Consider the following 26,313-nt stretch of genomic DNA (forward strand, 5'->3'; position numbering starts at 1 on the left):
TAATGCCCAGACCAACTTTTTATTGAGCTTATGCAGCTAACAGACTTGTAAACAGTGCCAATTGACAAAGTTTTGCTGAATATTACAGCTTGTGTCCACTAAATACACCTCTCTCTGAGATTAAAAACAAAAAACCAAAGTAAACAAATACTGAGAGAGAGAACGAAGAGACACATCTTGAGTCTTCCAGGAAGGCAAAATAGAAACGCCACATGGCTTGGTCCCAGGCGTTCAGCATGCCTAGAGTGCTGCTGCTGTCACCACTGTCCCCCCTGCCAGTGGCTAGGTGAGGTGGGCGAGAAGGGTCATCTTGGGCATGCTGCAAATACAGCATTTGCTGGTGTTGACACCCTCCTGGGGCTGTGGTGGCGGACTGCTTTGTCAGGAGCCCGTTCCCTGGGAGTAACAGAGGGAGCCCAGGTCCTCAAGGCAGCCCGAGATGGCAGCTCATACACCTCAGCGGGGGCACCTCGCCCCTCTTCTCCAGTGCAGTTCAGCATTGAGGTTGTCTATTTCCGGTCAGCATTAAACCTGAGCTGTTTTCCTCGCAGGTTTCCCCTCCCTTCCCCAACTTGGGGGAGTAGTGGGAGGGGACAGGGGAGGATCACTGAGGGGGCAGGGGGATACCCCGGGGATCGGTGACCTGGCCCTCTTGCAGGTTCTTCACCAGTTGTGCAAGCCAGCGTTTCGTGGTGGTGTCATCTTTTAGCACCTGGGCGAAGGTCGTGTCCTTCAGCTGGTCAGGGAGGCACTGCCTGAGCGCTTCACGTGCCCTACATCAGAAACAAACCAACCAACCAGGGAGACCAACACATAAACTCACATTTGGGGGACAGTGAAGAGCCCCTTCCTTAGACATAAACATACAGAATCCTGGGAATCTACAGCTCTGTCGAGTTACTTTAAGAAGCCACTAAAATTCCTTAAAGCTTATATTAGGCATAGGCTCAGTTTCAGAACAATGCCCCAGTGTAGAATTTTATGACAAGGCGAAATGGAATAAAGTGGTGAAATAGTTTACTTCATTCAAATTGCTTTCTGACTTATTACAGTAAATATTGTCAACATACTCATGTTAGAAATACATGGATTATAGTAAATGAGACATTTCCTAAATCAGTACATTAACAGGGGATATGACCTACCTCATAGTATGATAAATTAAAGAACTTTAATTCTAAACTAATATAAATTGTCTTTCCAAAAACTGCCTCAGTTTTAAAGTTAAAATCTCTAATAAGAGATGAGCAGTAAAAACAAAACTATGGTAGCAGCATTATCAGATAAACTTTTAAATATTTCATTTTCTTTAAAAGATGACCGTCAGAAAGTCAAATCTGAAAACCTCAAAAAGGTACATGTTAACTATTTATAAGGCTGTTTTAAACAAAGCTATGGCTTCTGTACTCAGACTAGTTTCTTTGTACAAGTAGTATTTTAAATAAACTATTTTAAAACTTTGGTGAAAACAGGAACCACTGAAGAACAGGACAAAATGGCTGAAGAAACAGCTAGGGTTTGAATAACTTCAGTGGGAGGAGGCTGAATTCACATTAAATCATGTTATCCCCGTTCCTAGGAACACAGAAATCATCCCATTATGTGGTTTAGCAGAATCTGAGCAAGTGGCTTTTAGTTTGAATTATGAATTTACAATGCAAAAGGTCAAACATTTCTAAAATGCATTATACCTATGATGTATGATTTTTGGCAGAAAGATTACAAACAGAGGGAGATAAAATAATTAGCTCAAGGACTTTACAGGAATCGAAGAGAGAACTGGAAATATAATTCAAAAGCCCTCTGGGCTCTGTTCTTTTCTTAGAGATCTTTGAAAACAGACTTCTCTTTCTGACCACCTGGAGTGGCAATAGAAAGCTCAAACCACAGGCGTAACGTATCATAAGGTTCCCTGGGAACTGTCTGGACTCTCTGGAATTTTAGAGTAGGGTACAGAGTTACAGTGGGGAGATACAACTCTGATGGATTTTTTTAATTCAGCACTTGCGATGTCAAAAGGAGTAAATCCAGTTCTGTCTCAGACAAACCACATACGGTCATATCTCTTCTCTGTCCTAAAGATATAGGAGGCATGCCATGAGATGGGGCAACCATTTGCAGGAGTATTTCTCCCAAGTCCTATAAATCCTGTAAATGTTTACCTGGGATTATCCGAGAGTCGAAGGTAACATCTCACTACATGCTTCAGCAGACGGGCGGAAGGCTCTTTGGATAGCTGCAGGACCATCTTACCCTGTTTCTCCCAAAATGGGGTGGGGTAGGAAGAAACACACAAAACACAAAATAATCCTAGTTAACACCACAGATCAGATATTGAAAGAATCATTATACAAAGTTCCAGGGTAGTTATTTCTAGCTGGAAGACTGAAGCTGCTCAGTGTCAATTGCAAAGGGACTAAGCTATGTGAGGAGAAGCAGTTGCAAAGGGGGTCAATGAAAAAACTCACCAAGATCATGGCCACATGGGAGAAACGCTCATATGTTTGACAGATATAAGCCAAACCAGTGTCATCTAAGAGGATCTTCTGGAGGATGAATGTGGCAACCTGGAGTAAAACAAAATTAAGGAGTTCAAAATGTTGCTCAGACTTGTTTCCCAACTGTCCACTCTTCTCTCAAGAATAACCATGAGTCAGAAAATTAAGCAGAGACCCTTGCATTATATACAACTTATTCAAGGAGATACGCATAGTACAAAAAATTAATACTAAATATTACCATATTGAACACTTACTATGTGCCAGAATTTTTCCTAAAGGCATAACACACCTTATCTTATTTTCACAATAAACTCCCGAGGTAGGTACCATTGTTATTCTCATTTTACATAAAAGGGTAGGTTATGGGGAATTATCAGATTCTCAAAAGCAGAGAGAATTTCTGTTATTGAATACCTACTATGTGTCACGTATAACTGCTAATCAGTAACATACTTGTCAGGTTAAGGTCCTAAGTGACAAAGCTACTAAGTCACAGAGTTGAGATCCAAACCTAGTTTGAATATAGTGTCTCCTCTTTTCCACAGGCCAAGATGATTTCAGAGATTCAGCTAGGCTTCATCTCTTCCAAATGAGGTAACTAAGGCGTTTCCTATTCTGACAAGATCTTTAAGAAATAAGATTTTTAAGCCTCCCTTCCAAAGTTGTTCCTATGGTAATAAAGAATATCCTCAAGGGGGGCAAAAGGAGTAAAGGGGTACATGTGTATGGTGATGGATGGTAACCAGATTTCTGGTGGTGAACATGATGCAGTCTATACAGAAGCCAAAACATAATGATGTATGCCTGTAATTTATATAATGTAATAAACCAATATGACCTAAAAAAAAATACTAGTTTAATTCAAGTCAAACAATTATTATAACAATTCTCTTCCTTGGCTGTTCATTAGAACCAACTGGGGGAATATTTATTTTATTTTACTATTTTACTGGGGTTTAACATTGTGGTTGGCTAAACAATGGCACCCGAAGATATCGAGGTCCTAATCACCAATCTCTGCCATATAAGCAAAAGGAGACTTTGCTGTGTAAGTGAAGGATCTTGAGGGAGACTAATTGTCCTGGATCATCTAAGTGGGCCCTAAATGTACTTGCAAGTGTCCTTATAAGAGGGCAGTGGAGGGAGATTTGACCACAGAGAAGGCAATGTGACAGAAGCAGAGAGAGATGTGAACATGCTACCCTGCTGGCTTTGAAGACAGAGGAGGTGGGGCATGAGCCCCAGAATGCAATTCTAGAAGCTGGAAAAGTCAAGGAAAAAAGGCCTCCAGAGGGAACAGCACGCTGCAGGCACCTTGGCTTCAGCTCACGATTTCTGGCCTCCAGAACTGTGAGAGAATACATTTGCGTTGTTTTAAGCCACGAAGCTTGTGGCCATCTGCTACAGCAGCCACAGGAAACTAACACAAACATATTCACAGTAAAATGTGTGAAGCACACAAAGTGCACTAACCTTAAGTGTATCTTGATCAATTTTTACCTGTGTACACATTTGTGAACCACAACCACATACTTCCAGCACCCCAGAAGGTTCGCTGTGCCTTATCCCAGTCAATATCCTTCCCTGAGAGGTAACTGCTATTCTGATTTATCCCCATTGATTGGTTTCGCCTGTTCTCAAATTTCTCATAATGGAATCATACAGTATGAACTCATACGTGTCTGGCTTCTTTCACTCAATGTAACGCCTACCACGTGTTGTATATATCAGTTCATTCTTCTTCATTACTATGTTCTTTACTTTGGGACTTTAATTTATTTATCCTTTATGAATAAAAATGCTATAAACTTTCTTGTACATGTTTTGATGTACACGAGAGCTCACTTCTCCTGGGGACACCTAGGGGTGGGACTGCTGGATCACAGGGGAGGCTTAAGTTTACAGTGAATACTGCCAAAGAGCTCTCCAAAACAAGTTATATCATACACTTGCTGAGGGGGACTTGTAAAAAACACAAATGTCCAGATTTTACCAACCTGGAGAAAGATTCAGTGGGTCAGAGACGGGACCTGGACATCTACATTATTAAAACATTTCACAGGTGATCATGTCACACAGCCCTGATTGAGAATCTCTGCTTTACTGGCTGCCTACTACTGCAAGGCCTTAGACTAAGTATTGTACATAAAAAGTGAACACGATCAGGTTCATGTTTAGATGGAGCAAAGGAAGAAAGACAAGCCAGGAACTGACTACTAACCATAAAAGGCAGGATGTGAGAACTATTCTAGCTGAAGCATAAAGGCCAATGGGAAACTATACACATTAAGGATGGATTAATACTAGTAAGGGGCAAGGAATGTAAATAGGGGAGGGATCATTAGACTGGGGGGTTCCCTGAAGAGGAAGAGATGTCACAAAAGAAGAAACGGGTCTTTTTTTGCCCCAGCCAGAAGAAGCCAACTTGAAAAACCTATTCATAGGCAACAACTAATAAAAGATGACAGAGTGCAGCTGTACCCATTCCAATCCTGTCCAAGAAATCCACTGAAATAAAAAGAAGTAGAATTAGAGAAGAAATGAGAGAAGAAAATCATGAACACAGATCACATCTCACTTACGCTTTGTGTGTTTGAGCAAAAACTAAAGACAGAGGTCTAAATACCTCCTAACACACATATGCTAGACTGGTAGACCCAGTGGAAAAGTATTCACAGGCAAATACTTGACTTAAAAGCTGGCAGCGTCAGCTCATACCACCTCTCTTTCCATCCATTATTTTTAAACAAATAGCAATCTTGGATAGAACTGCTCCCACATGGAAACTTTTGCAGAGACAGCCCCAAGAGGTAACAAGTAATAATTATCTACATTTTCAAAGAAATTGAAGAGAACATGGACTATAAAAAAGTTAAAAAAAAATTCAAAGATAAAAAAATTCAAAGAGCTGAAAAGACATGAGAAGTAAGATGGCAGAGACTAGGGGGAAAAAATGGTTATAATATTAAACTGTTACTGGGGGCCAGCTCCGTGGGTGAGTGGTGACGTTTGAGCACTCCACTTTGGCAGCCTGGGGGTTTACCAGTTTGGATCCTGGGGGTGGACCTATGCACCGCACATCAAGCCATGCTGAGGCAGCATCCCACGCAGAAGAACTAGAATGACCTACAATTAGTACATTCAACTATGAACTGAGCCTTTGGGGAGAAAAAAGAGGAAAATCAGCAACAGATGTTAGCTCACGGCCAATCTTCCTCAGTAAAAAGGGGAAAAAAAAGAAACAGTCCATGCATTCTGGAAAAAAAAAAAAATTAAACTGCCTACATATATACATGGGATATTTCTGGAAGGATACAAGAATGTGGTAACACTGGTTACCACTGGGGAGAACTGAGAGGTTGAGGTAGGAGATTCACTTTTACTTGTATATTTATTTGTACTATTTGAATTTTTTACTTTATGTATGTATTGCATATTCAGAATAAAAAAATTTCAAATCATGACATCTGCTTACACCCAACTCAGTAATAAATATTCATTGAATTAAAAATTATTCAGTGTGACTACTTCATATTTCAGAGGTAGAGGTTGGATACTGCTAAAAGTAGTCAGCAACATGGAAAAACAGCCTTGAGAAAAAAATCACATATAAAATAAAAATATAAAAAATGAATAGAGAGGGGAAAAAAAGATAGGTAAGAAAGATAGACAATACAGCATAACTGATGTTGCTGAAGCAAGAGGCCAGAATAAATTAAAGAGAAAACTATGAAAATTAACAAAAAATAGATACAAGGAGTATGCTCTTCCAGAAAAAGAATCTCATATAAGAGTATCAAATGAAGTTGAAAATAATTTTTAAAAAACTTATAGATACCCACACAGAAAAGGCAAATTCACTAACAAAAGGAAAAATTAGGCTGGCCCAGATTTCACTACAACATAATACCAGAAGACATCAGGGGTATGGCAACAGAGTTCTGAGAGGCAAAAATGAGATAAGAATTTTATATCTAGTCATGTTGTCATTCATTGTTGATGTGGAAAGTAGGCAGAAGCTCAAATTATATATACATATATATACACACACACACACACACACACAGTTGATTATGCATAAAAAGTGTCTGGGGCCAGTCCTAGTGGCCTAGTGGTTAAGTTCAGTACGCTCCACTTCAGTGGCCTGGGTTTGGTTCCCAGGCACAGACCTACACCACTTATCTGTTAGTGGCCATGCTGTGGTGGCAGCTCACATACAAAAAGAGGAAGATTGGTAACAGATGTTAGTTAGCTCAGGGAGAAACTTCCTCAGCAAAAAAAAAAAAAAAAAAAAAAGTATGGAATAATACACAACGTGGATTGAGAAGTGGATTCAGAGAAAAGAGAAAAATTTAGTGTTTAACTTGATTTTTTTCTAAAGGGTCTGGGTTTTTTAATGATCATTTTGGAACAATTTTTATTCAAAAGAGAAAAAATATTCATAAAAGTTTCAAGAAAACCTGAAGGGAGGGAGAAAACGATCCCAGGACCATAAAGAAGTAGTTTATGTGTGAATACAATATAGGATCTAAGTCAAAAGCACATACCGTTTTAGAAAGTTCACTTCCAGATTCCATAATGCGCAAACACAAAGGGATAATTTCTGTTGTCAATAAAAAGTTGATTACTTCCTGCTCATCTGTTTTCACCAGGGCCCCTAAAGAAATATGGACAAACAAAATTATTTCAGAGTCAGGGTTTCCGATTAAAACTGTTCATCCAGCTAGTTGTGGAATTTAAATAACATACAACACAAATTGTGGTTTATATGTCAGAGAATCAGAGAAAAAGAGGAAGAAAAGCATAGGCTGACTGTTATCAGTCAACACTAGAAGATCAGGTACCAAGGCTGGTCCATCATATAGTGAGCAGCAGTTTAGCCTTCTAAATCATTTTTCTATCACTCCTGGTAGATAGTCACACAATAATCTCACCAGGTATTTCCCATTTATTTTAGCTAAGAGAGAATTCTACATCAGTATTAAAGCATATTCCCAAGTAGCAAAGAACTGATGTCAGTCTGAATCCACAATGGGCATAAACAGACACTACTTTCGGGTTATTTAATTGCCCCTCTTTCTCCAAAGAGCACAAACATTGTAGGGTATACCCAAACAAGAACTACACACACCTGGATCTAATCCTGGTTCCACAACTAGTTTACCTAAGTTTGATAAAGTTACCTTCCCTTCACAGGCCTCTGTTTATCTATAAAATAAGAGTTGGAACAAACGATTTCTAAAATTCATCCCAATTCTATCATTCTGTTGGTTTCTAAACTGACACCATGGACCAGGTGACAGATAGAGTTCAGTGACACCGTCTCCATTCTGTACATAGGGAAGCAGAGGCCCATTAAACAAATGAGTCTTCCCTGAGCTGCCCAATGTATCACTAGCTCTTATATGAAAGGTCTTGGTTAAGTGGACCTGTAATAACTAAAACCAATCACTTTAGGAGAGACTAAGGAATATCATTTGCGTTAATAATAAAATAAATAATAAAAAACCTGGCAATCTACAAATGCTACCTCTCTAAACCTGACAGCAAACAGCACATACCATAATTTACTAATATGGCCTACAGCAGATGTCAAATTACTGTTTCATTTATATTTTACAAGTAGGTCTAAAATCCACTTTAATTTTTGTATAGAGTACAAGGTATGGATCGTGGTTCACTGTTTTACATATGGATATCCAATTGTTCCAGCACCATTTATTGAAAAGACTATCCTTTCTCCACTAAATTGTCTTTGCACCTTTGTCAAAAATCAATTGACCATATTTGTGTGGGTCTATTTCTGGACTTTCCATTCTGCTCCACTGATCTACAAGTCTATCTTTTCTCCAATACCACACTGTCTTAACTACTGTAGTTTTCCAGTAGGTCTGAAAATCAGGTAGTATACATCTTCCAACGTTGTCCTTCTTTTAAAAAACTTGGATATTCTAGTTGCCTTTCCAGATAAATTTTAGGATCAGCTTGTCAATTTCTATAAAAAAAAGTCCAGCTGAGATTTTGTTGGAATTGCTCTAAAACTACAGATCAGTTGGGGAGAACTGACATCTCAACAATAATAAACCACTGATACACCAATTAATGAACATGGTATATCTCTGCATTCATTTAGGTCTCCTTTGATTTCTTTCATCATCATTCTATAGTTTTTAGCTACAGATCTTGCACATATTTTGCATGATTTACACTCAAGACTTTCACATCTTTTGGTGCTATTATAAATGGTAGGTTTTTAAAATTTCCATTTCTAATGGTTTATTGCTAGCACATATAAAAATAGGATTGACTTTTGCATGCTAACCTTCTATCTTCCAACCTTGCTAAATTCACTAGTTCTAGTAGCTTTTTTGGGGTAGATTCTTCAAGATTTTTCTATGTAGTTAATCTTGTTGTCTGTGAATAGACAGTATTATTTTTTCTCTTGCCTTACTGCACTGGCTAGGATATCCAGGATTGAAGAGGAGTGGTGAGAATGAACATCCTTGCCTTGTTGTCATTCTTAGGTAGACAACTTCAGTTTTTCACTTTAACTATGACCTTAACCATAGGTTTTTTGTACTTTATCAGGTTGAGAAAGTTCCCCTCTATTACTACTTTGCTGGAGTTTTTATCATGAATGGATGCTGAATTATGTCAAAAGGCTTGTTTTGTTTTGTTTTGTTTTTAACTACAGAAATAATCATAAGGTTTTTCTTCTTTAGTGTGTTGATATGGTCAATCAAAATGACTGATTTTTGAAAGCTGAACCAGTATGCATTCCCGGGATAAACCCCATTTGGTCATGACAATCTCTTTTATACACTGTTGGATTTGATTTGTTAGCATTTTGCTGAGAATTTCTGCATGTATGTTCAGGAGGGATACCAGCCTGTAGTTTTCTTTTCTCATAATGTCTTTTTCTGGTTTTCCTATCAGAGTAATGCTGGCCTCACCAAGGGCTAAGAAACCTTCTATCTATGTTCTGGAAAAGTTTTATAGAATTGGTGTTATTTCTTCTTTAAATTTTTGGTAGAATTCACCAGTGACACCCTCTGGGCCTGGAGTTTTCTATGTTAGAAGGTTTTTATCTACAAAAACTATTTAACAGATGTAAGACTATTTAGCTTAGATATTTAGCTTATCTAAATATATTATCTATATCTAAATATGTTGTCTATATATCTATCTTCTCTATAAAAATAGATATTTAAGTTATCTATTTTTTCTTGAGTGTGCTTTGGCAGATTGTATTTTTCAAAGAATTTGTCCATTTCATCTAAGTTGTCAAATTTACAGGCATAGAGTTATTAGCAGTATTCCCTTATTATCCTTCAAATGTCTGTACAGTCTAACATACCTCCTTTTATTCCTGATATTTTTAATTTGTGTCTTCTCTTTTTTTCTCAGGCTGTCTGGTTAGAGATTTATTAATTTTATTGAGTTTTTTCAATAAAAAATTGGGGGTGGGTGAAATGGGCAAAGGTGGTCAAATGGTACAAACTTCCAGTTATTAAGATAAATAAATTCTGGGGATGTAACATACATGGTGACTATAGTAACAATATTGTATTGTATATTTAAAAGTTGTTACGAGAGTAGATCTTAAAAATTGCCATCACAGGAAAATTTTTGTAACTATGTGTTGTGATAGATAACTAAACTTACTGTGGTAATCATTTTGCAATATATACATATATCAAATCATTATGGTGTACACTTAAAACTAATACAATGTTATATGTCAATTATATCTCAAAAAAAATCATCTTTTGGTTTCATTGATTTTATCTATTGTTTTTCTGTTCTCATTTTTATTGATGTCTATTCTTCATTATTTCCCTCCGTTTGCTTTGGCTTAATTTGCTCGTTTGTCTAGTTTCTTAAAGTGAAAGCTTAGATCATTGATTGAAGCCTTCTCTTTCCTTTCTAGTAGAAGCATTTTAATGCTACAAATTTCCCTCTAAGCCCTGCTTTAGTTGCATCCTACAAACTTTGATCTGTTTTTATTTTTATCCAGTTTCAAGTATTTTCTAATTTCTCTTATGTATCATTTCATTTATATTCAAACTTGTCTGATAATCTGTGAATTGTAAACAAAAAGTCTAGGCCCAAATATTCACCTTCTGCTTGTTCTCTCAACTGACTTGGAGAAAATGAGTTTCAGAAAACATAGGCAAGGGTGGACATCTGGCTTCATACTGTCCAAGTATTTTTTCAACCCCCCACTGTCACCTTTATCCTAACATCACATAAATGCATCATCTAACCACCGTAGTCAAAAAACCAACAGAAGAAGGATGATTTGAATCAGAATTAAGGCTATTAATATTTCCTTTTGGCTGGAATCACATTGTTTTAAATCCTACATGAGAAATTTTTATAGCTTAAAAGCAGAAAAGAATATATTGGGGAAAAAGTTTCTAATTAGAGTACTACTTGGCAGCAGATGTAAAAAACAGTAACACTGGGGTCGGCCTGGTGGCATAGCAGTTGAGTTTGTGTGCTCTGCTTTGGCGGCCCAGGATTCACCAGTTTAGATCTTGGGCATGGACCTACGCATCACTTATCAAGCCATGCTGTGGCAGGCGTCCCAGATATAAAGTAGAGGAAGATGGGCACGAGTGTTGGCTCATGGCCAATCTTCCTCAGTAAAAGGAGGATTGGTGGTAGATGTTAGTTCAGGGCTAATCTTCCTCAAAAAAAAAAAAAAAAAGAAAAGAAATAAAACCAATAACATTCATTTGGAGTATATGAGATAACAGTTACTCCTTAGAAGCAGAATAAAATGTCTCTGAGAAATATGTCTTAGAAATACCAAACTTTTAAATTATACTTCCTGATTCACGGTTTATAATCATAGGGATGTAAACACAGGTTGAACATAAAAACACAACCTAACAAAACTAAGTTTGTATAATTAATGTTCTTAGTGTTTGGTCACCACATAAGCCAAAACTGAGAAAAAGATGTTGAGAAAAGGAAGAGTGGTTTGGGAAAGAAACCTTCTTGAACGTATTTACATTTCACAAATCCAAAGATAGTTCTTTACTACCCAGGAGTCTGAGATTTGAAATAGCTAATATAGTCTTTTCTTTTCTTTTCTTTTTCTTTGAGGAAGATTAGCCCTGAGCTAACATCTGCCAATCCTCCTCTTTTTTCTGAGGAAGACTGGGCATGAGCTAACATCCGTGCCCATCTTCCTCTACTTCATATGTGAGACGCCTGCCACAGCGTGGCTTGCCATGCTGTGCCATGTCCACACCTAGGATCCGAATCGGCGAACCCCAGGCCACCAAAGTGGAATGTGCGCACTTAACTGCTGCGCCACCAGGCCGGGCCCATATATTATTTTCTTAAGTAAAAAGTATTTTAGACACATCTCCCATAGTAAATATATATGAAAACAATAATTTAAGCCAATGGAAAAATTTAACTAGGTAAAATAGAAGGTAAACCCCTAGAGTTATGGGAAAACAGCTTAGAAGTGAGATAGACAAAAAAATAAAGCAACAATCTCAAATTCTTATTCCTATAATAATACTCTTTATTTGTTAACCGAGTTCTTCTTCTTTACTTTCCCTACAATTCCAGTACATGTTTCTACATACATGCTGAATTTAATCCCAAATGTTGGGCCTCACAGCCTTATTAACAATATTCAGAATGGTACTTTCTAAGAGGCATCACGTTCCTGACACTCATTTATTAGCGAAAATCGACTCAACCTCAAAGACAAAAATGAACAATTGGTGAACCAAAGCCATAAAACGCAAGACAAAACACCTAAGTTAAGACCACTATTATGAATGAGGACTTCAGGCTTGCAAAACAACCCTAATAACTTACCAATAACTCCAAGACTGGTTAGCCGAAGATATTCAAAGGGACGGGTTTTGCTGACAGTGTGCAAAAAGGGGTACAAAAAAAGTGGGATGTGTGCTGCAAGAAATGCTGACCTGCAAGAAAAAAGTAATCACATTCAGAGCCCAGAGTTAATTTCTAAGGATTATGAACATTCAAATTTCCACAGTGTTAATGTTGTAAGGCCTATAACATTGCCTTACCAAGGAATCTTCAGGAAAGACTGCTACTGGTCATTAGTTTAGACCAGTGGTTCTCAACTGGGGTGATTTTGTTCCCCCCCAGGGGACATGTGGCAATGTCTGGAGATATTTTTAGTTGTCACAACTGAGGGGGTGCTAGGGGCATGCAGTGGGCAGAGGCCAGGTATGCTGCTGAACATCCTACAATGCACAGGACAGCCCCCTCCCAACACAAAGGCTTATCCAGCTCAAAATCTCAGTGGGGTCAAGGTTAAAAAACCCTAGTCTAGGCCAATGGTTAAGAGAATATATGATTTTCCCTGTAATCAGCACCAAGTACCTTAAAAACTGACAAAACATCCAATTGCAGATTTTAAAAAATAGGTCATAAAATGCAATTAAGTGCATGAGAGATTCTCCTAAATGCCATCCTTCACCTAATTTATGATTGAATCTTCACAGGTACAGTCAGACAAAACCTTATAAACCAAGACAACAAAACAAAAGTGTCATTATCAGGTTTATCTGCTATGCTTAAATGCACATTTTTTTTTTCGTTAGAGCATTTCAGATACACCAAGCATTCCAAAAACACCTACAGCTAGTACGGCAGCCAACTAATATGGAATCAGCCTATTACTTTATATTATTTATAAATAAGTTACACCCTTGTAGGAGAACCGACACCCCAAGTTTTTAACACTCAAAGTACTCTTGCATTTTTCTTAAGTGCTTAAAAATAATCTTCTTAGGGGATGGCCCTGTGGCTGAGTGGTTAAGTTTGTGCACTCCGCTGCAGGCGGCCCAGTGTTTCATTGGTTCGAATCCTGGGCACGGACACGGCACTGATCATCAAACCACACTAAGGCGGCGTCCTGCATGCCACAACTAGAACGACCCACAACGAAGAATATACAACTATGTACTGGGGGGCTTTGGGGAGAAAAAGGAAAAAAAAAAAAAATAATAATCTTCTTAGTAACTTCTTTAAAGCTCTGAAAGGTCAGTGACAACCTAGCACTTGGATTTTATAAGGAAACTTGAAAAAGAGAGGAAGGCTTTAATAAAATGACTATTAAGTGCTTTAGGGCAGAAAAGTCACAAAGTGGATTCTTGAACAGGATTTCCCTTTTCTTAGTTTGTCAGATATAGCAGGAGGCAAAAATGTCTCAACTTCCATGCCAGTTCTCATCCATTACACACATTGTCTAGTAGAAACCTGTGTTAAGAAAGATTCTGAAGCCAAATCTGGGTTCAGTGGGAAAAAGAGCTGGGTTCAAATATTTACTGATATCCTACTAAATGCCATGCCCTGTGCCTCACACACGGCATAGTGATGCCTACCATGGATTCGGGTGGGAGAAGTTGCTGTATTCCTGACCTTTCCTGAGATGTGAACACCACTCCTTTAAAGTTCATTGCTATGAATGGGTAAAAAGTAAATGAGGCAATGCTATACTGTTCGGCCTTAAAAAGGAAGGAAATTCTGACACAGGCTACAGTACGGATAAACCTTAAGGATATTACGCTAAGTAAAATAAGCCAGTCACAAAAAGACAAATACTGTATGATTCCACTTACATGAGGTACTCAGAATAGTCAAATTCATAGAGACAAAAAGTAGAATGATGGTTGCCAGGGGCTGGGAGAAAGGGGAGTTATTGTTAATGGGTATAGAGTCTCAGTTTTATAAGATGAAAAGAGTAATGGAGATGGATGGTGGTGATGGCCACACATTATAAATGTATTTAATACTATTCAGGTGTATGCTTAAATAATGGTAAATTTTATCGTATGTATATTTTACCACCAAAAAAAAGTAATTACAAAAGAATATGTTAAACAATACTACACTATTACTACACTAAAACTTGCTGAATTACAGAACAGAAATTCTTCAGGGAACAAAACATAAATAAGAATCCAAAGATCCCCACTCACACCCACACACTCTACTGCCTGCCCCTCCTCTCATCATTCAGAAAAAGTTTAAAAAACCATATTCAATAAAACTTCCCCCAACAGACTCATCTAAAGCACTTACCTGGTTTCTGGGTGTGAGGCCACACACTGCAGTAACGCCAGAGCGTTGCAAACTCTGTTAGATTGGTGTGCTGTCAAGGTGGGTGGGTTGATAGATGGATAAATATTTACAATTTCCTAAAAAACAGAAACCAGCACCAGATGAACAAGGAATAACTTATTATCAAATTAATTCCTATGGTATTAAAGCAAAAAACTTAAAAAAAAAAATAAACCTCTTAATTCTATATATCCTGTAAGAACTGAACCAGCAGAGGGAGAGGAGAAATAGACAAACAATGCTCCTATCCTTTCATCACAAATACACTCAACTGAGACTATTGAGACATTTCAACACGTGTCTCTGGGAAGACTTCTATGGAGGGAACTACGGTCACCCATGCTTCCTCTTATATCCCGCATCCGTTGAGGCTGTCACTTGAGGGATGTTTACATTTATAATCTCTCCTTTTTGTCAACACCTTGCCTTTAGTTACACTGATTAGACAGCTGGTCAGAAAGTGTCAGTAAATAAGCCACAGTGATTCATAAAGAAATATGAGTTTGGTCAGTAGCAACGGCAAAAATAGCAAGATAAGAACATGAATGCATGTGTAGGATAGGTATAAAGAGCAGTGAATATACGTACTCTCTGTCAAAAGGTAATGATTTGCTGAATACAATTCCATTTATTTTAATTATAAAACTTTTACAGAGAAAATGTTCCTACAAGAAAGATTAGTTTCTTGGCTACATGCAGTAGGGATAGAATGCGAATCTACTTAACAGATATGAAAATTAAACTGATTATTAATAATTTTGGACAATATTTTAAAGGATGATCATTCCCCTTGCTTGGTATCTTAGGACTATACCACATCAATTTTATCTCCCACCAATGACCATTCTGATCAGAAACAAATTTCAGTTATTTATTCTTTAATGTACAAGTGTACCCACCTTTAATCCTACAGCTGTTATATCTTTATCTTAACATTTTCTTTCCCCAGAATATACCCTGCAGTCCTTACACCTTACTTTCCACCTTCTCCCTCGTCATGTAGCATCGTCTTGTAGTACTCCTAAAGCTGTGTTTTTCGAAGTTTAGTTCTTAAACCACCTGCATCATAATCACCTGGGAGCGGGGGCAGTGCTTCTTAAAAATACAGATTTTTTTAACCTCAGACTAAATAAATCAAATCTCTTGGGTAAAAGAGTCTGCATTTTAACAAGCACCTCAGACTTGTCTAAAACAGATTCTCAGAAATGCTAACGTTTAAAGAATCATCCTATTAAAGTCTTCAAAATCATTTGGGCAAAGGCAGAGAGATACAAGTGTGATGAACAGGACTGAAGTGCAACTCTTGGCTACAGACCCACCTGTAAAAGTGCTGCAATAGTACCAAATGAATGCCACAGCATGGGTGCAAGGTCAGGAACAGATTCTCGCTTCTTACTCAGCTCCAGCAAAGCATTTTCTCTTGTCTCAGGACTGGACAGCTCATTAATCCACTGATAGATCTTTTCTCTATCCACTTGAGCCAGTGCAGTAGGCACGGGCTTCAAAGGAAAACAAGAAAGTAAACGTGAATTTCATTAGAGTCAAACCAATTCTTACTCTGCAGTAGTGCTTTGGAGGGAATATATTTTTCATAAATACCAGGGGGGCTTTTCTAAATATAAATGTTTGATGTAAACTAATTCAATCTATCAAAATCTAAATGCACACATTTAATAATAATTCCACATTTAGGAATTCATCCTATGGGTATACTTGGATGTTTACTATTGCACTGTTTTAAAAGCAGAAAACCTGAAATAACAAATATCTATTAATAAGGAACTGGTTAAATTAAATGTGTATGGGTACATTGTTACATGGAATACTATGTAGCCCTTTAAAAAAGAAATAGCTCTGTATGTGCTGATACTAGATAAAAAACCAAAAGCAAAATAAGGGGTGGAAAACAGCATACATACATATGCTTTCATTAATATAAACATATACTTACATATTTACATTTCTAGAAAGACACATAAATTAACAGTAGCTACCTCCAATGTTGGAATCTATACGGGAGACTTTTCATTGTATAAAACAAAATCTTCTGCATAGTTTAAACCTTTTTTTTTTTTTTTAAACTATGTGCCTATAATGGTTTCTGAAAGGAAAAAAGTTATACCCTTCCCACCTGTTACTGGTCCTTTCCCAGTAATTCCGGCATCCCCCTTCATGAAGCAGAAAACCTACATAATCTGGAAAGTCTCCCCCTTCTAATGATTCCTACACATACTCTACCTCCACCCCTTTGAGATCACTCATTACTTACTCATGTAGGACCATATAAACAGACTCATAGAACATGCTTTCATTATCGTGCTAAAAAAATCACAACATTCCCCCCAAAATTGAGCATTTCTATAATTCTATTACATAGAATTCTATTATACTATAATTCTTCACACTTGTCAAATAGCCTTGTGACATTGATTAAATCCCTTAATTATTCTTATCTGGAAAATAAGATGGTAGACTAGAAAAATGATTACCTTTGCTATTTCTAGCTCTAAAGCCCTAATAAATTCATGATAATTTCTATCCCTATGCCCAATATTTTCTCACTAAACTCCCCCCAATCCATGAGGAATAAAAGGGTGGGTAGATAAAAAAAAAGGGATCTACACTTGCAGACGAGATCACTAACGCTCAGAGAAATTAACTTGCACAATTCACCGAAATATGAAGTTACATATTCCAATGCTTTCTTCAACTGTATTATACAGCTTCTCACAGTTATTTACACGTTCCCACTACACCTTAGTGTGACAGAATGATGACCTACCCATTGCACAGATGGAAAGATGAGGAACAAGGAAGACAACTGTCTTTGCTGAAGAACAGAATGAAGTCTAAGATGGACTTTGAGGTGCACTCATATTCAGTTTACCCAAGCTGAACAATAGCCTTCTAGAAATGGAAACTTTTAGCTCAATGTTTATCATTTCACTTGCTTGACAGAATGAACCACAAGGTATTCTGTTAAATGGACTAAAATACCATGCAGCTTAAGTCTTCTTTAAGTGCCTTAATCTGTTTAAAAGCTGTTTTATAACTCCCATCAGGGACACTCCTCAAGGAAACACAGACTCTTAAAGCAACAACACGATGTAGAAGGAATAGGGTAGGTTTTTTTTCCCCTCCCAACAGCAAAAGCAGTATTGTCCAAGCACTTGCCCTTTCTATGCTGCTTCAGGAAGGCCCTCAACTTAAAAGTTATTTTTGGAAATGTAATTCCCATCAGAAGATAGGGTCTGTTTATTTAGGGTATTACATCACCTTAAAAGCTCAGTGAAAACAAGGGCTAAAATTTTAGCTGTGGGTTTCCTGTCCACAGTCTCTTGGATGACTCCCAATCCAGTAACTAAAGGGGGCCTCATAGATACTGATCCAGCAATATAGTATCCTGATTAGTCACTACTCATTCTGGTCAACTCTCCCAAAAGTCCTGTGACCCAGACACCACCATCAGTAAACTCCAACACCCCGACTAGAGCCAGTCTGTGACTTGTATCTGGCATCCCTGTACCCTATTCTGCTCTGGGGAGCCCTAGGCGAACACCAGGCTGCACCAGTAGCCACCAGTCAGCATACCACGGCTTCTGAACATCAGGCCTCATGCCCACATAAGTTGTTTCCAGAGCTGGCTTGACTCCAGCAAGGACATGGTGCCCCTGGAGTGGTGCTGGTGCTCTGGAGGGCCAACGCCAGTGCCTACTTGGGTCTCTAAGGCCATGGCCACCTGCTGCCAGCAATACTCCAACTTTTGAGGCTACTTGTGGGAGCTGCAGCCTCCAAGGGACTTTGGCTCTAAGAGATCAGGGACGTCAGGTGGGTGGTAACATGGCACTCTCAGACAATAGCTTGGAGCTGTGGGTTCTGTAGCCATTCTAGCAATGGGCAGGCAGTGAGAACAGTTTGGTACCAGAAAATACCAAGGGTACGAACCCTCCTTTTCATTATCCCTGCTGAATTTTGCCCCCAATTTAATAGCAAGAGTTAGTTTAAACTCATTGGATACCTATTTGTTATGGGATGGATATAACTATTTTTTAAAATAAAAATGGGAGGGAGTTAACATATATAACACTTACTCTGTTAGGCACTGCCTTAAATAAACACTTATCATCACCACCCTCATTTTATAGACGAGGAAACTGAGGAACAGAGAAGTTATTTAAAACTTAAGTGGTAAAGCCAGGATTTGAACCCAGGCAGTCTGGCAACAGAGTCCATACTCTTTTTTTTTTTTTTTTTGGTGAGGGAGATTGTTGCTGAGCTAACATCTGTGCCGATCTTTCTCTCTTTTGTATGTGGGATGCTGACACAGCACGGCTCAATGAGCTGTGTATAGGTCCACACCTGGGATCTGAACCTGCAAATCCCGGGGTGTCAAAGTGGAGTATGCAAACTTACCACTATGCCACCAGGCCGGGCCCAACAGTCCATACTCTTAACTGCTTTGCCAGTGCTGCTTCTCACCTGCCTGAAAGATTAGGTCTGACCTAAAGATGACTCTAAAAACTATCCCCTATGACCTAGACAACAGAGATAGGGAATACATAAAAATCTCAAACAGAAACTAAAATGCTACTGCTGTTAGCTCAGCAGAGTCTGAAACACAATCAGCATCATGAATAATCCTTGATGTTAAGAGAAATTCTCTACTTATTGAGATTACAAGGCACTTAATACTCATCATTTTAATGGGAAAATCAGTAAACTAGTTTAGTTCCCTATGTCAAATCACAGCTCAGATTGGCTTAATTTAGCTAGTGATGGCTACCAAGACACACACACACACACACACACACACACACACACACCCCTCCTCCACATACATCAACAAGTAATTTTATAACACACATGGAAGTTTAGTTATTTTGGAGAATAAAAGGAAAAACATTTTTACATTTTGAGTGATGTATTGATTTATATATTAATTTATATTACCAAATGATTGATAAAATACTTCGGACATCATCACTGAATAAAACTCCAAAGCACAACTCTAGAATCTCACTAGGTCTTGATGGTGCATCTTACTCTCCTTCTGAGTCCCAAGGATCATTAGGCACACCTTTCACAAAAATATTAGGATCTGAACATTGATGTCTTCCTAAAAGGGAGTGGGAAGTGAAAGAGGGGGTGGGGTGGATGAGGGAAGAGTGGGAACTGTATTGTACTTTTTTTTTTTCCACATGGTTTCACTTAATGATCACAACGTGGCTATTATCTTCATTTTACAACTGACGAAAACATGAGCAGACCACGGTGGGTGGACTTCCTCCTCCTTCCATTCGTTAAAGATCACTTCCAAAGATTCCTAATTCAACTGCTACAGTTCTTTTAATTTATAATTTACCAATACATTTTCTGAGGCTGTGGCTGATATGGAACTCAGTCTAGTGGCACACACTGTTCAGTGGCAGATAAGCAAACTCATCGATGACTTCCCTCCTGTAGACTACCTAACTTAAGCACCTAAACAATAACAGCAGGATACTACCACAAGAGCAGACGTTAACACTGCTGGAATCAAATGAAATCTATGGATCTTTGCCTCAGAAAAACGTACAACTGCATGGGGCCGGCCCGGTGGCGCAGCGGTTAAGTTCGCACGTTCCGCTTCTGGGCGGCCCGGGGTTCGCTGGTTCGGATCCCAGGTGCGGACATGGCACTGCTTGGCAGCCATGCTGTGGTAGGCGTCCCACGTATAAACTAGAGGAAGATGGGCATGGATGTTAGCTCAGAGCCAGGCTTCCTCAGCAAAAAGAGAAGGACTGGCAGTAGTTAGCTGAGGGCTAATCTTCCTCAAAAAAAAAGAAAAGAAAAATGTACAACTGCAAACTGTTTTGCACATAATTTGTTTTCCACAAAATTTACACATAATTTCAGGGAATTCCTAGATCCCTGTAACCCATCCATGGGCCCAGGATTAAGACTCTGTTTATCAAGTTAAAGAATAGAAAGACTTCAATTTGCAAGTAACTAGACAAGCACATAAGTGGAATGTACACAGGACTGGAAGTCAGAAGTGAACATTTCTAGAACTGTGTGACCTAGGATAAATCATTTACTTTTCCAAGCCTCAATTTTATCATTGGTAAAATGAGGAACTATATTAAACAATTACCAAAGTCTCAGTTGCCTCTAAAATCTTAGAAATTACTTTATTTAGTTCTTAGTTATAAGTGAGAGACTAATCTAAGAGGCTCTTAAAAAACAATCAGTTTTATTGAAGTATAATTTGAAGACAATAAAACTTTTAAGTGCACCCATTTTAAGTGTACATTTCAATGAATTTTTAGAAATCTATACACTACTGCCACAATCAAGATATAGACCATTTCCATTGCCCCCACAAGTTCTCTAGTACTCATTTCAATTAAGCCACACCCAGCCCTAGGCAACCATGGATATGCTTTCTGCCACTACAGAGTAGGTTTGCCTGTTCTACACACCATTTATAGGAAATGATATTTATTGAACATCCTCCAAGACAGTCACTGTGGATTACCTCCCTTTATTCTCAAAATTCTAAGAAACAGCTCAGGGAGATTTAACATTCTCAAGTTCACAAAGCAAGTGTACGGCAGAATTAGATTTAAACTATTGTCTACTTCTCTCTAGAATCAGTGAGCCCTACCTGGTCTAAAGGATTGAAATCACAAATACCCCTCCAAGTTGAAGAAATTATTTCTTAAGAACCCAACACACAGGGCCAGCCCAGTGGTGCAGTGGTTAAGTTTGCACACTCTGCTGAACCCCAGGGTGGCCCAGGGTTCACAGGTTGAGATCCCGGGTGTGGACCTACACGCTGCTCATCAAGCCACACTGTAGTGGCATCCCACATACAAAACAGAGGAAGACTGGCACAGATGTTAGCTCAGCAACAAATCATTCTCACCAAAAAAAACCCCCAAAAAACCAAAAAAAAAAAAAACCCAACACAGAACTTAGTTTAATATTCTAACACAGCTCATTGACAGTTGGATCTGGATAAACAGTTACATACCCAGAAACGTGAAGTCATTTATGAGAAGTCTGATTTGGACTACTAATTATCATCTTCAACACTTACTTCTGAGATTAGAAGCGAGCTCTATGCTATATAACTGAATATTTTTAGTTATAACCTGCTTAAAGTCAGTGGTCCTTTCCTTTTAACAAATGTGTTAAAAATATATTTGTATTATCAAAATTTAGGAGGGAATCACTCTCCTCTTTTCTGTTTAATGGTTTGTATATATAAAATGTATTTCAAGTCACTTTTCTCTTTCAACAAAGCTTAATACAGGCAAGGCATTTACCAAAGTGAGTCACTAATGGATAACTCCAAGTGTCACAAACACAGGATACTGCTAATAGGTCTTTCATCTCTGAAAGATCTTAACAGTTAATGTGAAAAGGAGAAAGATATTTAGAACTTAAATAAAAAAGACCCACATTTACCCATAAATGGGAAAGAAATATGATTTAGTCTCCTTTGGGTAAATTATAAAATTGATGTTGATGGCTTTCTTAAACAGAAAACAGTCAAATCTGTCAATACAACTTTATGTTCAAGGGCCAAAACAGCTGTTGGTTTTCCTACTAATGAATACACGATAGTGAATAAAGAAAGAATGGAATTAGATTGAAATTGAGAAGATTTTCCCAAGTCCGGAGATGACTCAACATATGGCTTTGGGCATCTACACAATGATGACATTCCAAGAAAATACACCTTCTGCATAGTGCCAAAGTGAAATACTAAATTAGCTTAATTATCTTCATATCTTTATAAAATGAAGGCCAGAATGTTCTTCAAGATAACTTTTTAAAAATGGAAGTGAACAAGCAAAGAGAGGTTAGGCAATTTGCTTAAAGCTTCAAGAGGAGACATGGGACGAGCCAGTGTTTGAATCAGGTCCTTCACAGTGCACAATGTTCTTTTTACTTGCCAAAGAGGAGGGTGTCTGGGAGTCCAGCACAGCTTCAACAAAAAAATATAAAATGACTAATGATGTTGCTAATTAAGTTAAAAGTGAGGGAAAAACTTAAGGCTTAAGGAAATTAGAATTGCCAGTGGAAGTTACTGGGGAAATTTTTTTTTAAAAATGCATACCTAATGCATCTCCTAAAGGTTTACCTTTGGTTGTTTTACATCACCAGCATAATATTCATTACAGAAGACCACGGTACATGAATATGTGTAGCTCTATTAATCTGAAGTAACCTCCAAGGTCCAGAGCAAAGTGATTTGTTACTTTGCTGAGGCAGGAGTTAGAGTCCCAAGGATGAAGTCTGGGAGCAAATCATTTAACCAATGAGTGAACCTAGCCAACCCCTGAGCACTTTGTTATTCTTATTTAATTTTTAGAAAAGTCCTGTGTGGTATTTCTGTCCCTATTTAATAGATGTGAGAATGAAATTATATTCTATGATGGCAATAATGATGATAGAACGCATTCTGTAAAGAATGACAAGACTCTACCATACATTTCTAGCCTAATAAAATACTACTCAAGAGTCAAAATTTAAGAAACTTCCTAAATTATCTCAACTCCTCCCTCTAGGGAATAACATCCTGCATTCACATGTGATCGCATTCTCCTTTGATAGACAATTTCCCTAGCTGAAGTGATGTTATTTTAAAAAAGAGACAAATAAAGGTATACAAATTTTCATCATCAGGCAAAAAGTAAGCATCTTCTCAAGCGGCTTAGCTTATTGCAGTCACTGCTGCATGTATTATTTTTTATTTTTATTTTTTAAAGATTTTTTTTTTTCTCCCCAAAGTCCCCCGGTACATAGTTGTATATTCTTCACTGTGGGTCCTTCTAGTTGTGGCATGTGGGACGCTGCCTCAGCGTGGTTTGATGAGCAGTGCCATGTCCACGCCCAGGATTCGAACCAACAAACACTGGGCCGCCTGCAGCGGAGCGCACGAACTTAACCACTCGGCCACGGGGCCAGCCCCTGCAAGTATTATTAAGTCTTTTCAATTTCTAGTGAGTGATATACACCATTACTGTCCATTTACCAAATGAGAATAACACAGGTAGTTTCGTCTAACGGAAGGCATGAAAAACTGGGAAAGAGGTGGCTCAACTTTTTGATGCTTCAGTCTCTTCACTAACCAGATATTCTAGTGAGTGAGTGGTACAAAGGAATTTGTCAGAATTTCTGTGTGGTCCAAACAGTGGATGAAAGCACATCTAAAAGCTCAAACTTTAAATAAATGTTAAGGCATTGTAAATTTAATTGACGAAAACATGTATTGAGTACTTGTTATAAGTAATGAACCACAGCTTTAATGGCTGTTCAAGAGACGCATTAGGGAGCAACTGAAAATAAAAGGAAGTGACTAGGTATAGAGTTTGGGGAGGCACAGGGAAAAGGATAATTTGATATCAAAGCCTGAAGACACAGCCAGATTTTGAGAGATGGACAAGCCAACCTTAGAAGAATCCTTTGTTTAACCTGCTCCTCCCCTACGAGTAGGAAGCTTATCTTCTGACTTGTTTCTTCTCAAATTACATGTGTAATTTAGGAGAAGAAATAAAAAAGCTGGGGAAATTGCAATCATCTAATTGAGAGATATAAAAGGTACCTTTCCACTTTGAATAGTTACAAACACTCAGCAACATGGTGACAGGAGGCAGAGATGCCACTGGCCTTGGAAATAACAATGTTTTCTATAGCCTAGTCACATTCAGCTCATTTTTTCACTTTTTTTTTTTCCTGCTTCTTCTCCCCAAATCCCTCCAGTACATAGTTGTATATTTTTTAGTTGTGGGTCCTTCTAGTTGTGACATGTGGGACACCGCCTCAGCGCGGCCCGATGAGCCGTGCCACGTCCGTGCCCAGAATCCAAACCAGCAAAACCCTGGGCCACCGAAGTGGAGCGCGCGAACTTAACCACTTGGGCATGGGGCCGGCCTCATCTTTTCACTTTTTATATTTAAAGTTAAGGCAATGTTTTGGTCCTCTATTTAGTACTTACATCATTTTGGCTGGTAATGCAATGTCAATATATTACTCTCTCCTTAAGCCACTTCACCAAAGTGAAACAGAAAAATTGGGATGGGCATTCAGAACAGTGTGCTCAAATCATATGATCCCATTTTCCCATTATGGCTATGTGCTCCCATTATGGCTATATTTGCTCAGCAAAGTATTTGAGCCCTTACTTTGTGCCAGGAACTGTCCTAGCACTGGGGTAACCATGTGAACAGGACACACATGACCCCTGTCCCTGCCCTCAAGAGGGAGACAACAGACAAATGTATACAAAAATTACAAACTGAAATCAACTCTGTAAAGGGTACTCTAACAGAGAAAAGCTGGGGGTTACAGAAGTACTTTAAGTGGTCAGGGAAGGCCACTCTAGGGAGATTCAGGCAGAGACTTGTGGGAAGAGGAGCCAGTTACATCCACATGCCGTGTGTGAGTGTGAGTGTGTGTGTGTGTGTGTAAGTGGGGGGGGGTGGTGGTAAGAGGAGCATTCTAAGAACAGAGATCAGAAATTGCACCTTGGATTGGAAAAGCGCAGGTGGAAGGGATGGAACGGCGGCCACTGTAGCTGGAGCCTACAGAGCAAGTGACATAAGACGAGACTAAACATGAGTAAGGACCGCATCGCACAGGGAGCGCCTTGTAGGCCACGGCAAGAAGTCTGGATTTTATCTAAATGCAACGGGAAGCCATAGGATGACTTCAGACAGGTGAGTTACATGATCCGTTTTTCTTGTTAAAAGATGACGCTGGTAAAATGAGATGTGAGAAAAAAGGTTTTAAGCGCAGAGAACCATAAGTCAGACGTAATCATTATTCACTTTCCACGTCTCATATTTTCCACCCGTAGCGCAAGCTGTTCGAGCTAGAAGCCATCTCCCTCCCGCTGCGATGTGCCCAGACAGTGAGTTCCGCGAGCACGGCAGTGTCAGATGGACCACGGCGCTCCCCTCATCCCTGCCCGCGCCCAGCACGCACCCGGCGCGCGGAAACTGTCGGTCAGCGCAAAGAATCAATGAATGGCCTGTCCGGGCGGCGGGAGAGGCGCTCTGGGCGCCGCACCAGGCCCCGGGCCGGGAAAGGGCGCGATACGCGGCGCGAGAGGCCGCGAGCGCCAGCCGGTGAGGCAAGTGGGGGCCGGCTCCACCGCAGGCCAGCGCGGCGAGGAGGCGACGGGGCTTCACGGGTGGAGGACAGGAGGAGCAGGACTCCGAGCCCGACGCAGAGAGCCAGGAGAGAAGGCCGAGGCGCAGGGCCGAGGAGGGGTTCTGGGCCCAGGCCGGGCGGCCCAGCCACTTACCGCAGCCGTCGCCAGGCTGTGCATGTTGGGAGCGGCCGCCGCTCTCCTTCCACTGCCGGACGCGCCCGACCCGCGTCCCCGCTTCAGCGCCTCTGCCGCCAAAGATGATGAGCCGCCTCAGCCGCCATCCGCCTCCGGCTCGCTCCGCCCCCTTTGCAGCCCTCTGACCTTTCACCCCTGACCCCGCCCACACAACTTCTTCCCACCTCCTAGCTCTCGGCGGAATTAACAGTCTCAGCGTATATCCTTTGCCCCTTAAAATTCAGGACCGGAAGGACATCCGCCACCCACTAGTTCCCGCATCCCCCGGCTTCGAGCAGGTATCCCCAGAGAGGGGCGTGAACTCTGACCCTCCTCCGGAGGCCAGTACAAGGCGGGAAAAGCCCA

The 26,313-nt window shown here is 39.5% G+C and overlaps 1 protein-coding gene across 2 annotated transcripts; it reads right to left on the reverse strand.

The window, feature by feature from the left end:
• On the reverse strand, positions 1-26,288 carry CNOT9 (CCR4-NOT transcription complex subunit 9). 2 transcript variants are annotated; one of them, XM_046643170.1, is made up of 8 exons: positions 25,927-26,283; positions 15,947-16,126; positions 14,589-14,704; positions 12,348-12,457; positions 7,049-7,158; positions 2,469-2,567; positions 2,163-2,254; positions 1-773 (listed from the first exon to the last, which is right to left on the reverse strand). In XM_046643170.1, exons 1-8 carry the CDS (start codon positions 25,948-25,950, stop codon positions 605-607), a joined length of 900 nt encoding a protein of 299 aa, XP_046499126.1. In that variant the 5' UTR covers positions 25,951-26,283; the 3' UTR covers positions 1-604. The 2 variants fall into 2 exon arrangements, with proteins under 2 accessions (XP_046499126.1, XP_046499127.1); XM_046643171.1 differs by lacking the exon at positions 1-773 and adding an exon at positions 806-2,075 and having other exon boundaries at positions 25,927-26,288.
• Between the last annotated feature and the right edge of the window lie 25 nt (positions 26,289-26,313).

Source organism: Equus quagga, chromosome 17 (genome assembly GCF_021613505.1).
Source record: "Equus quagga isolate Etosha38 chromosome 17, UCLA_HA_Equagga_1.0, whole genome shotgun sequence".
In the NCBI taxonomy this organism is placed as follows: domain Eukaryota; kingdom Metazoa; phylum Chordata; class Mammalia; order Perissodactyla; family Equidae; genus Equus; species Equus quagga.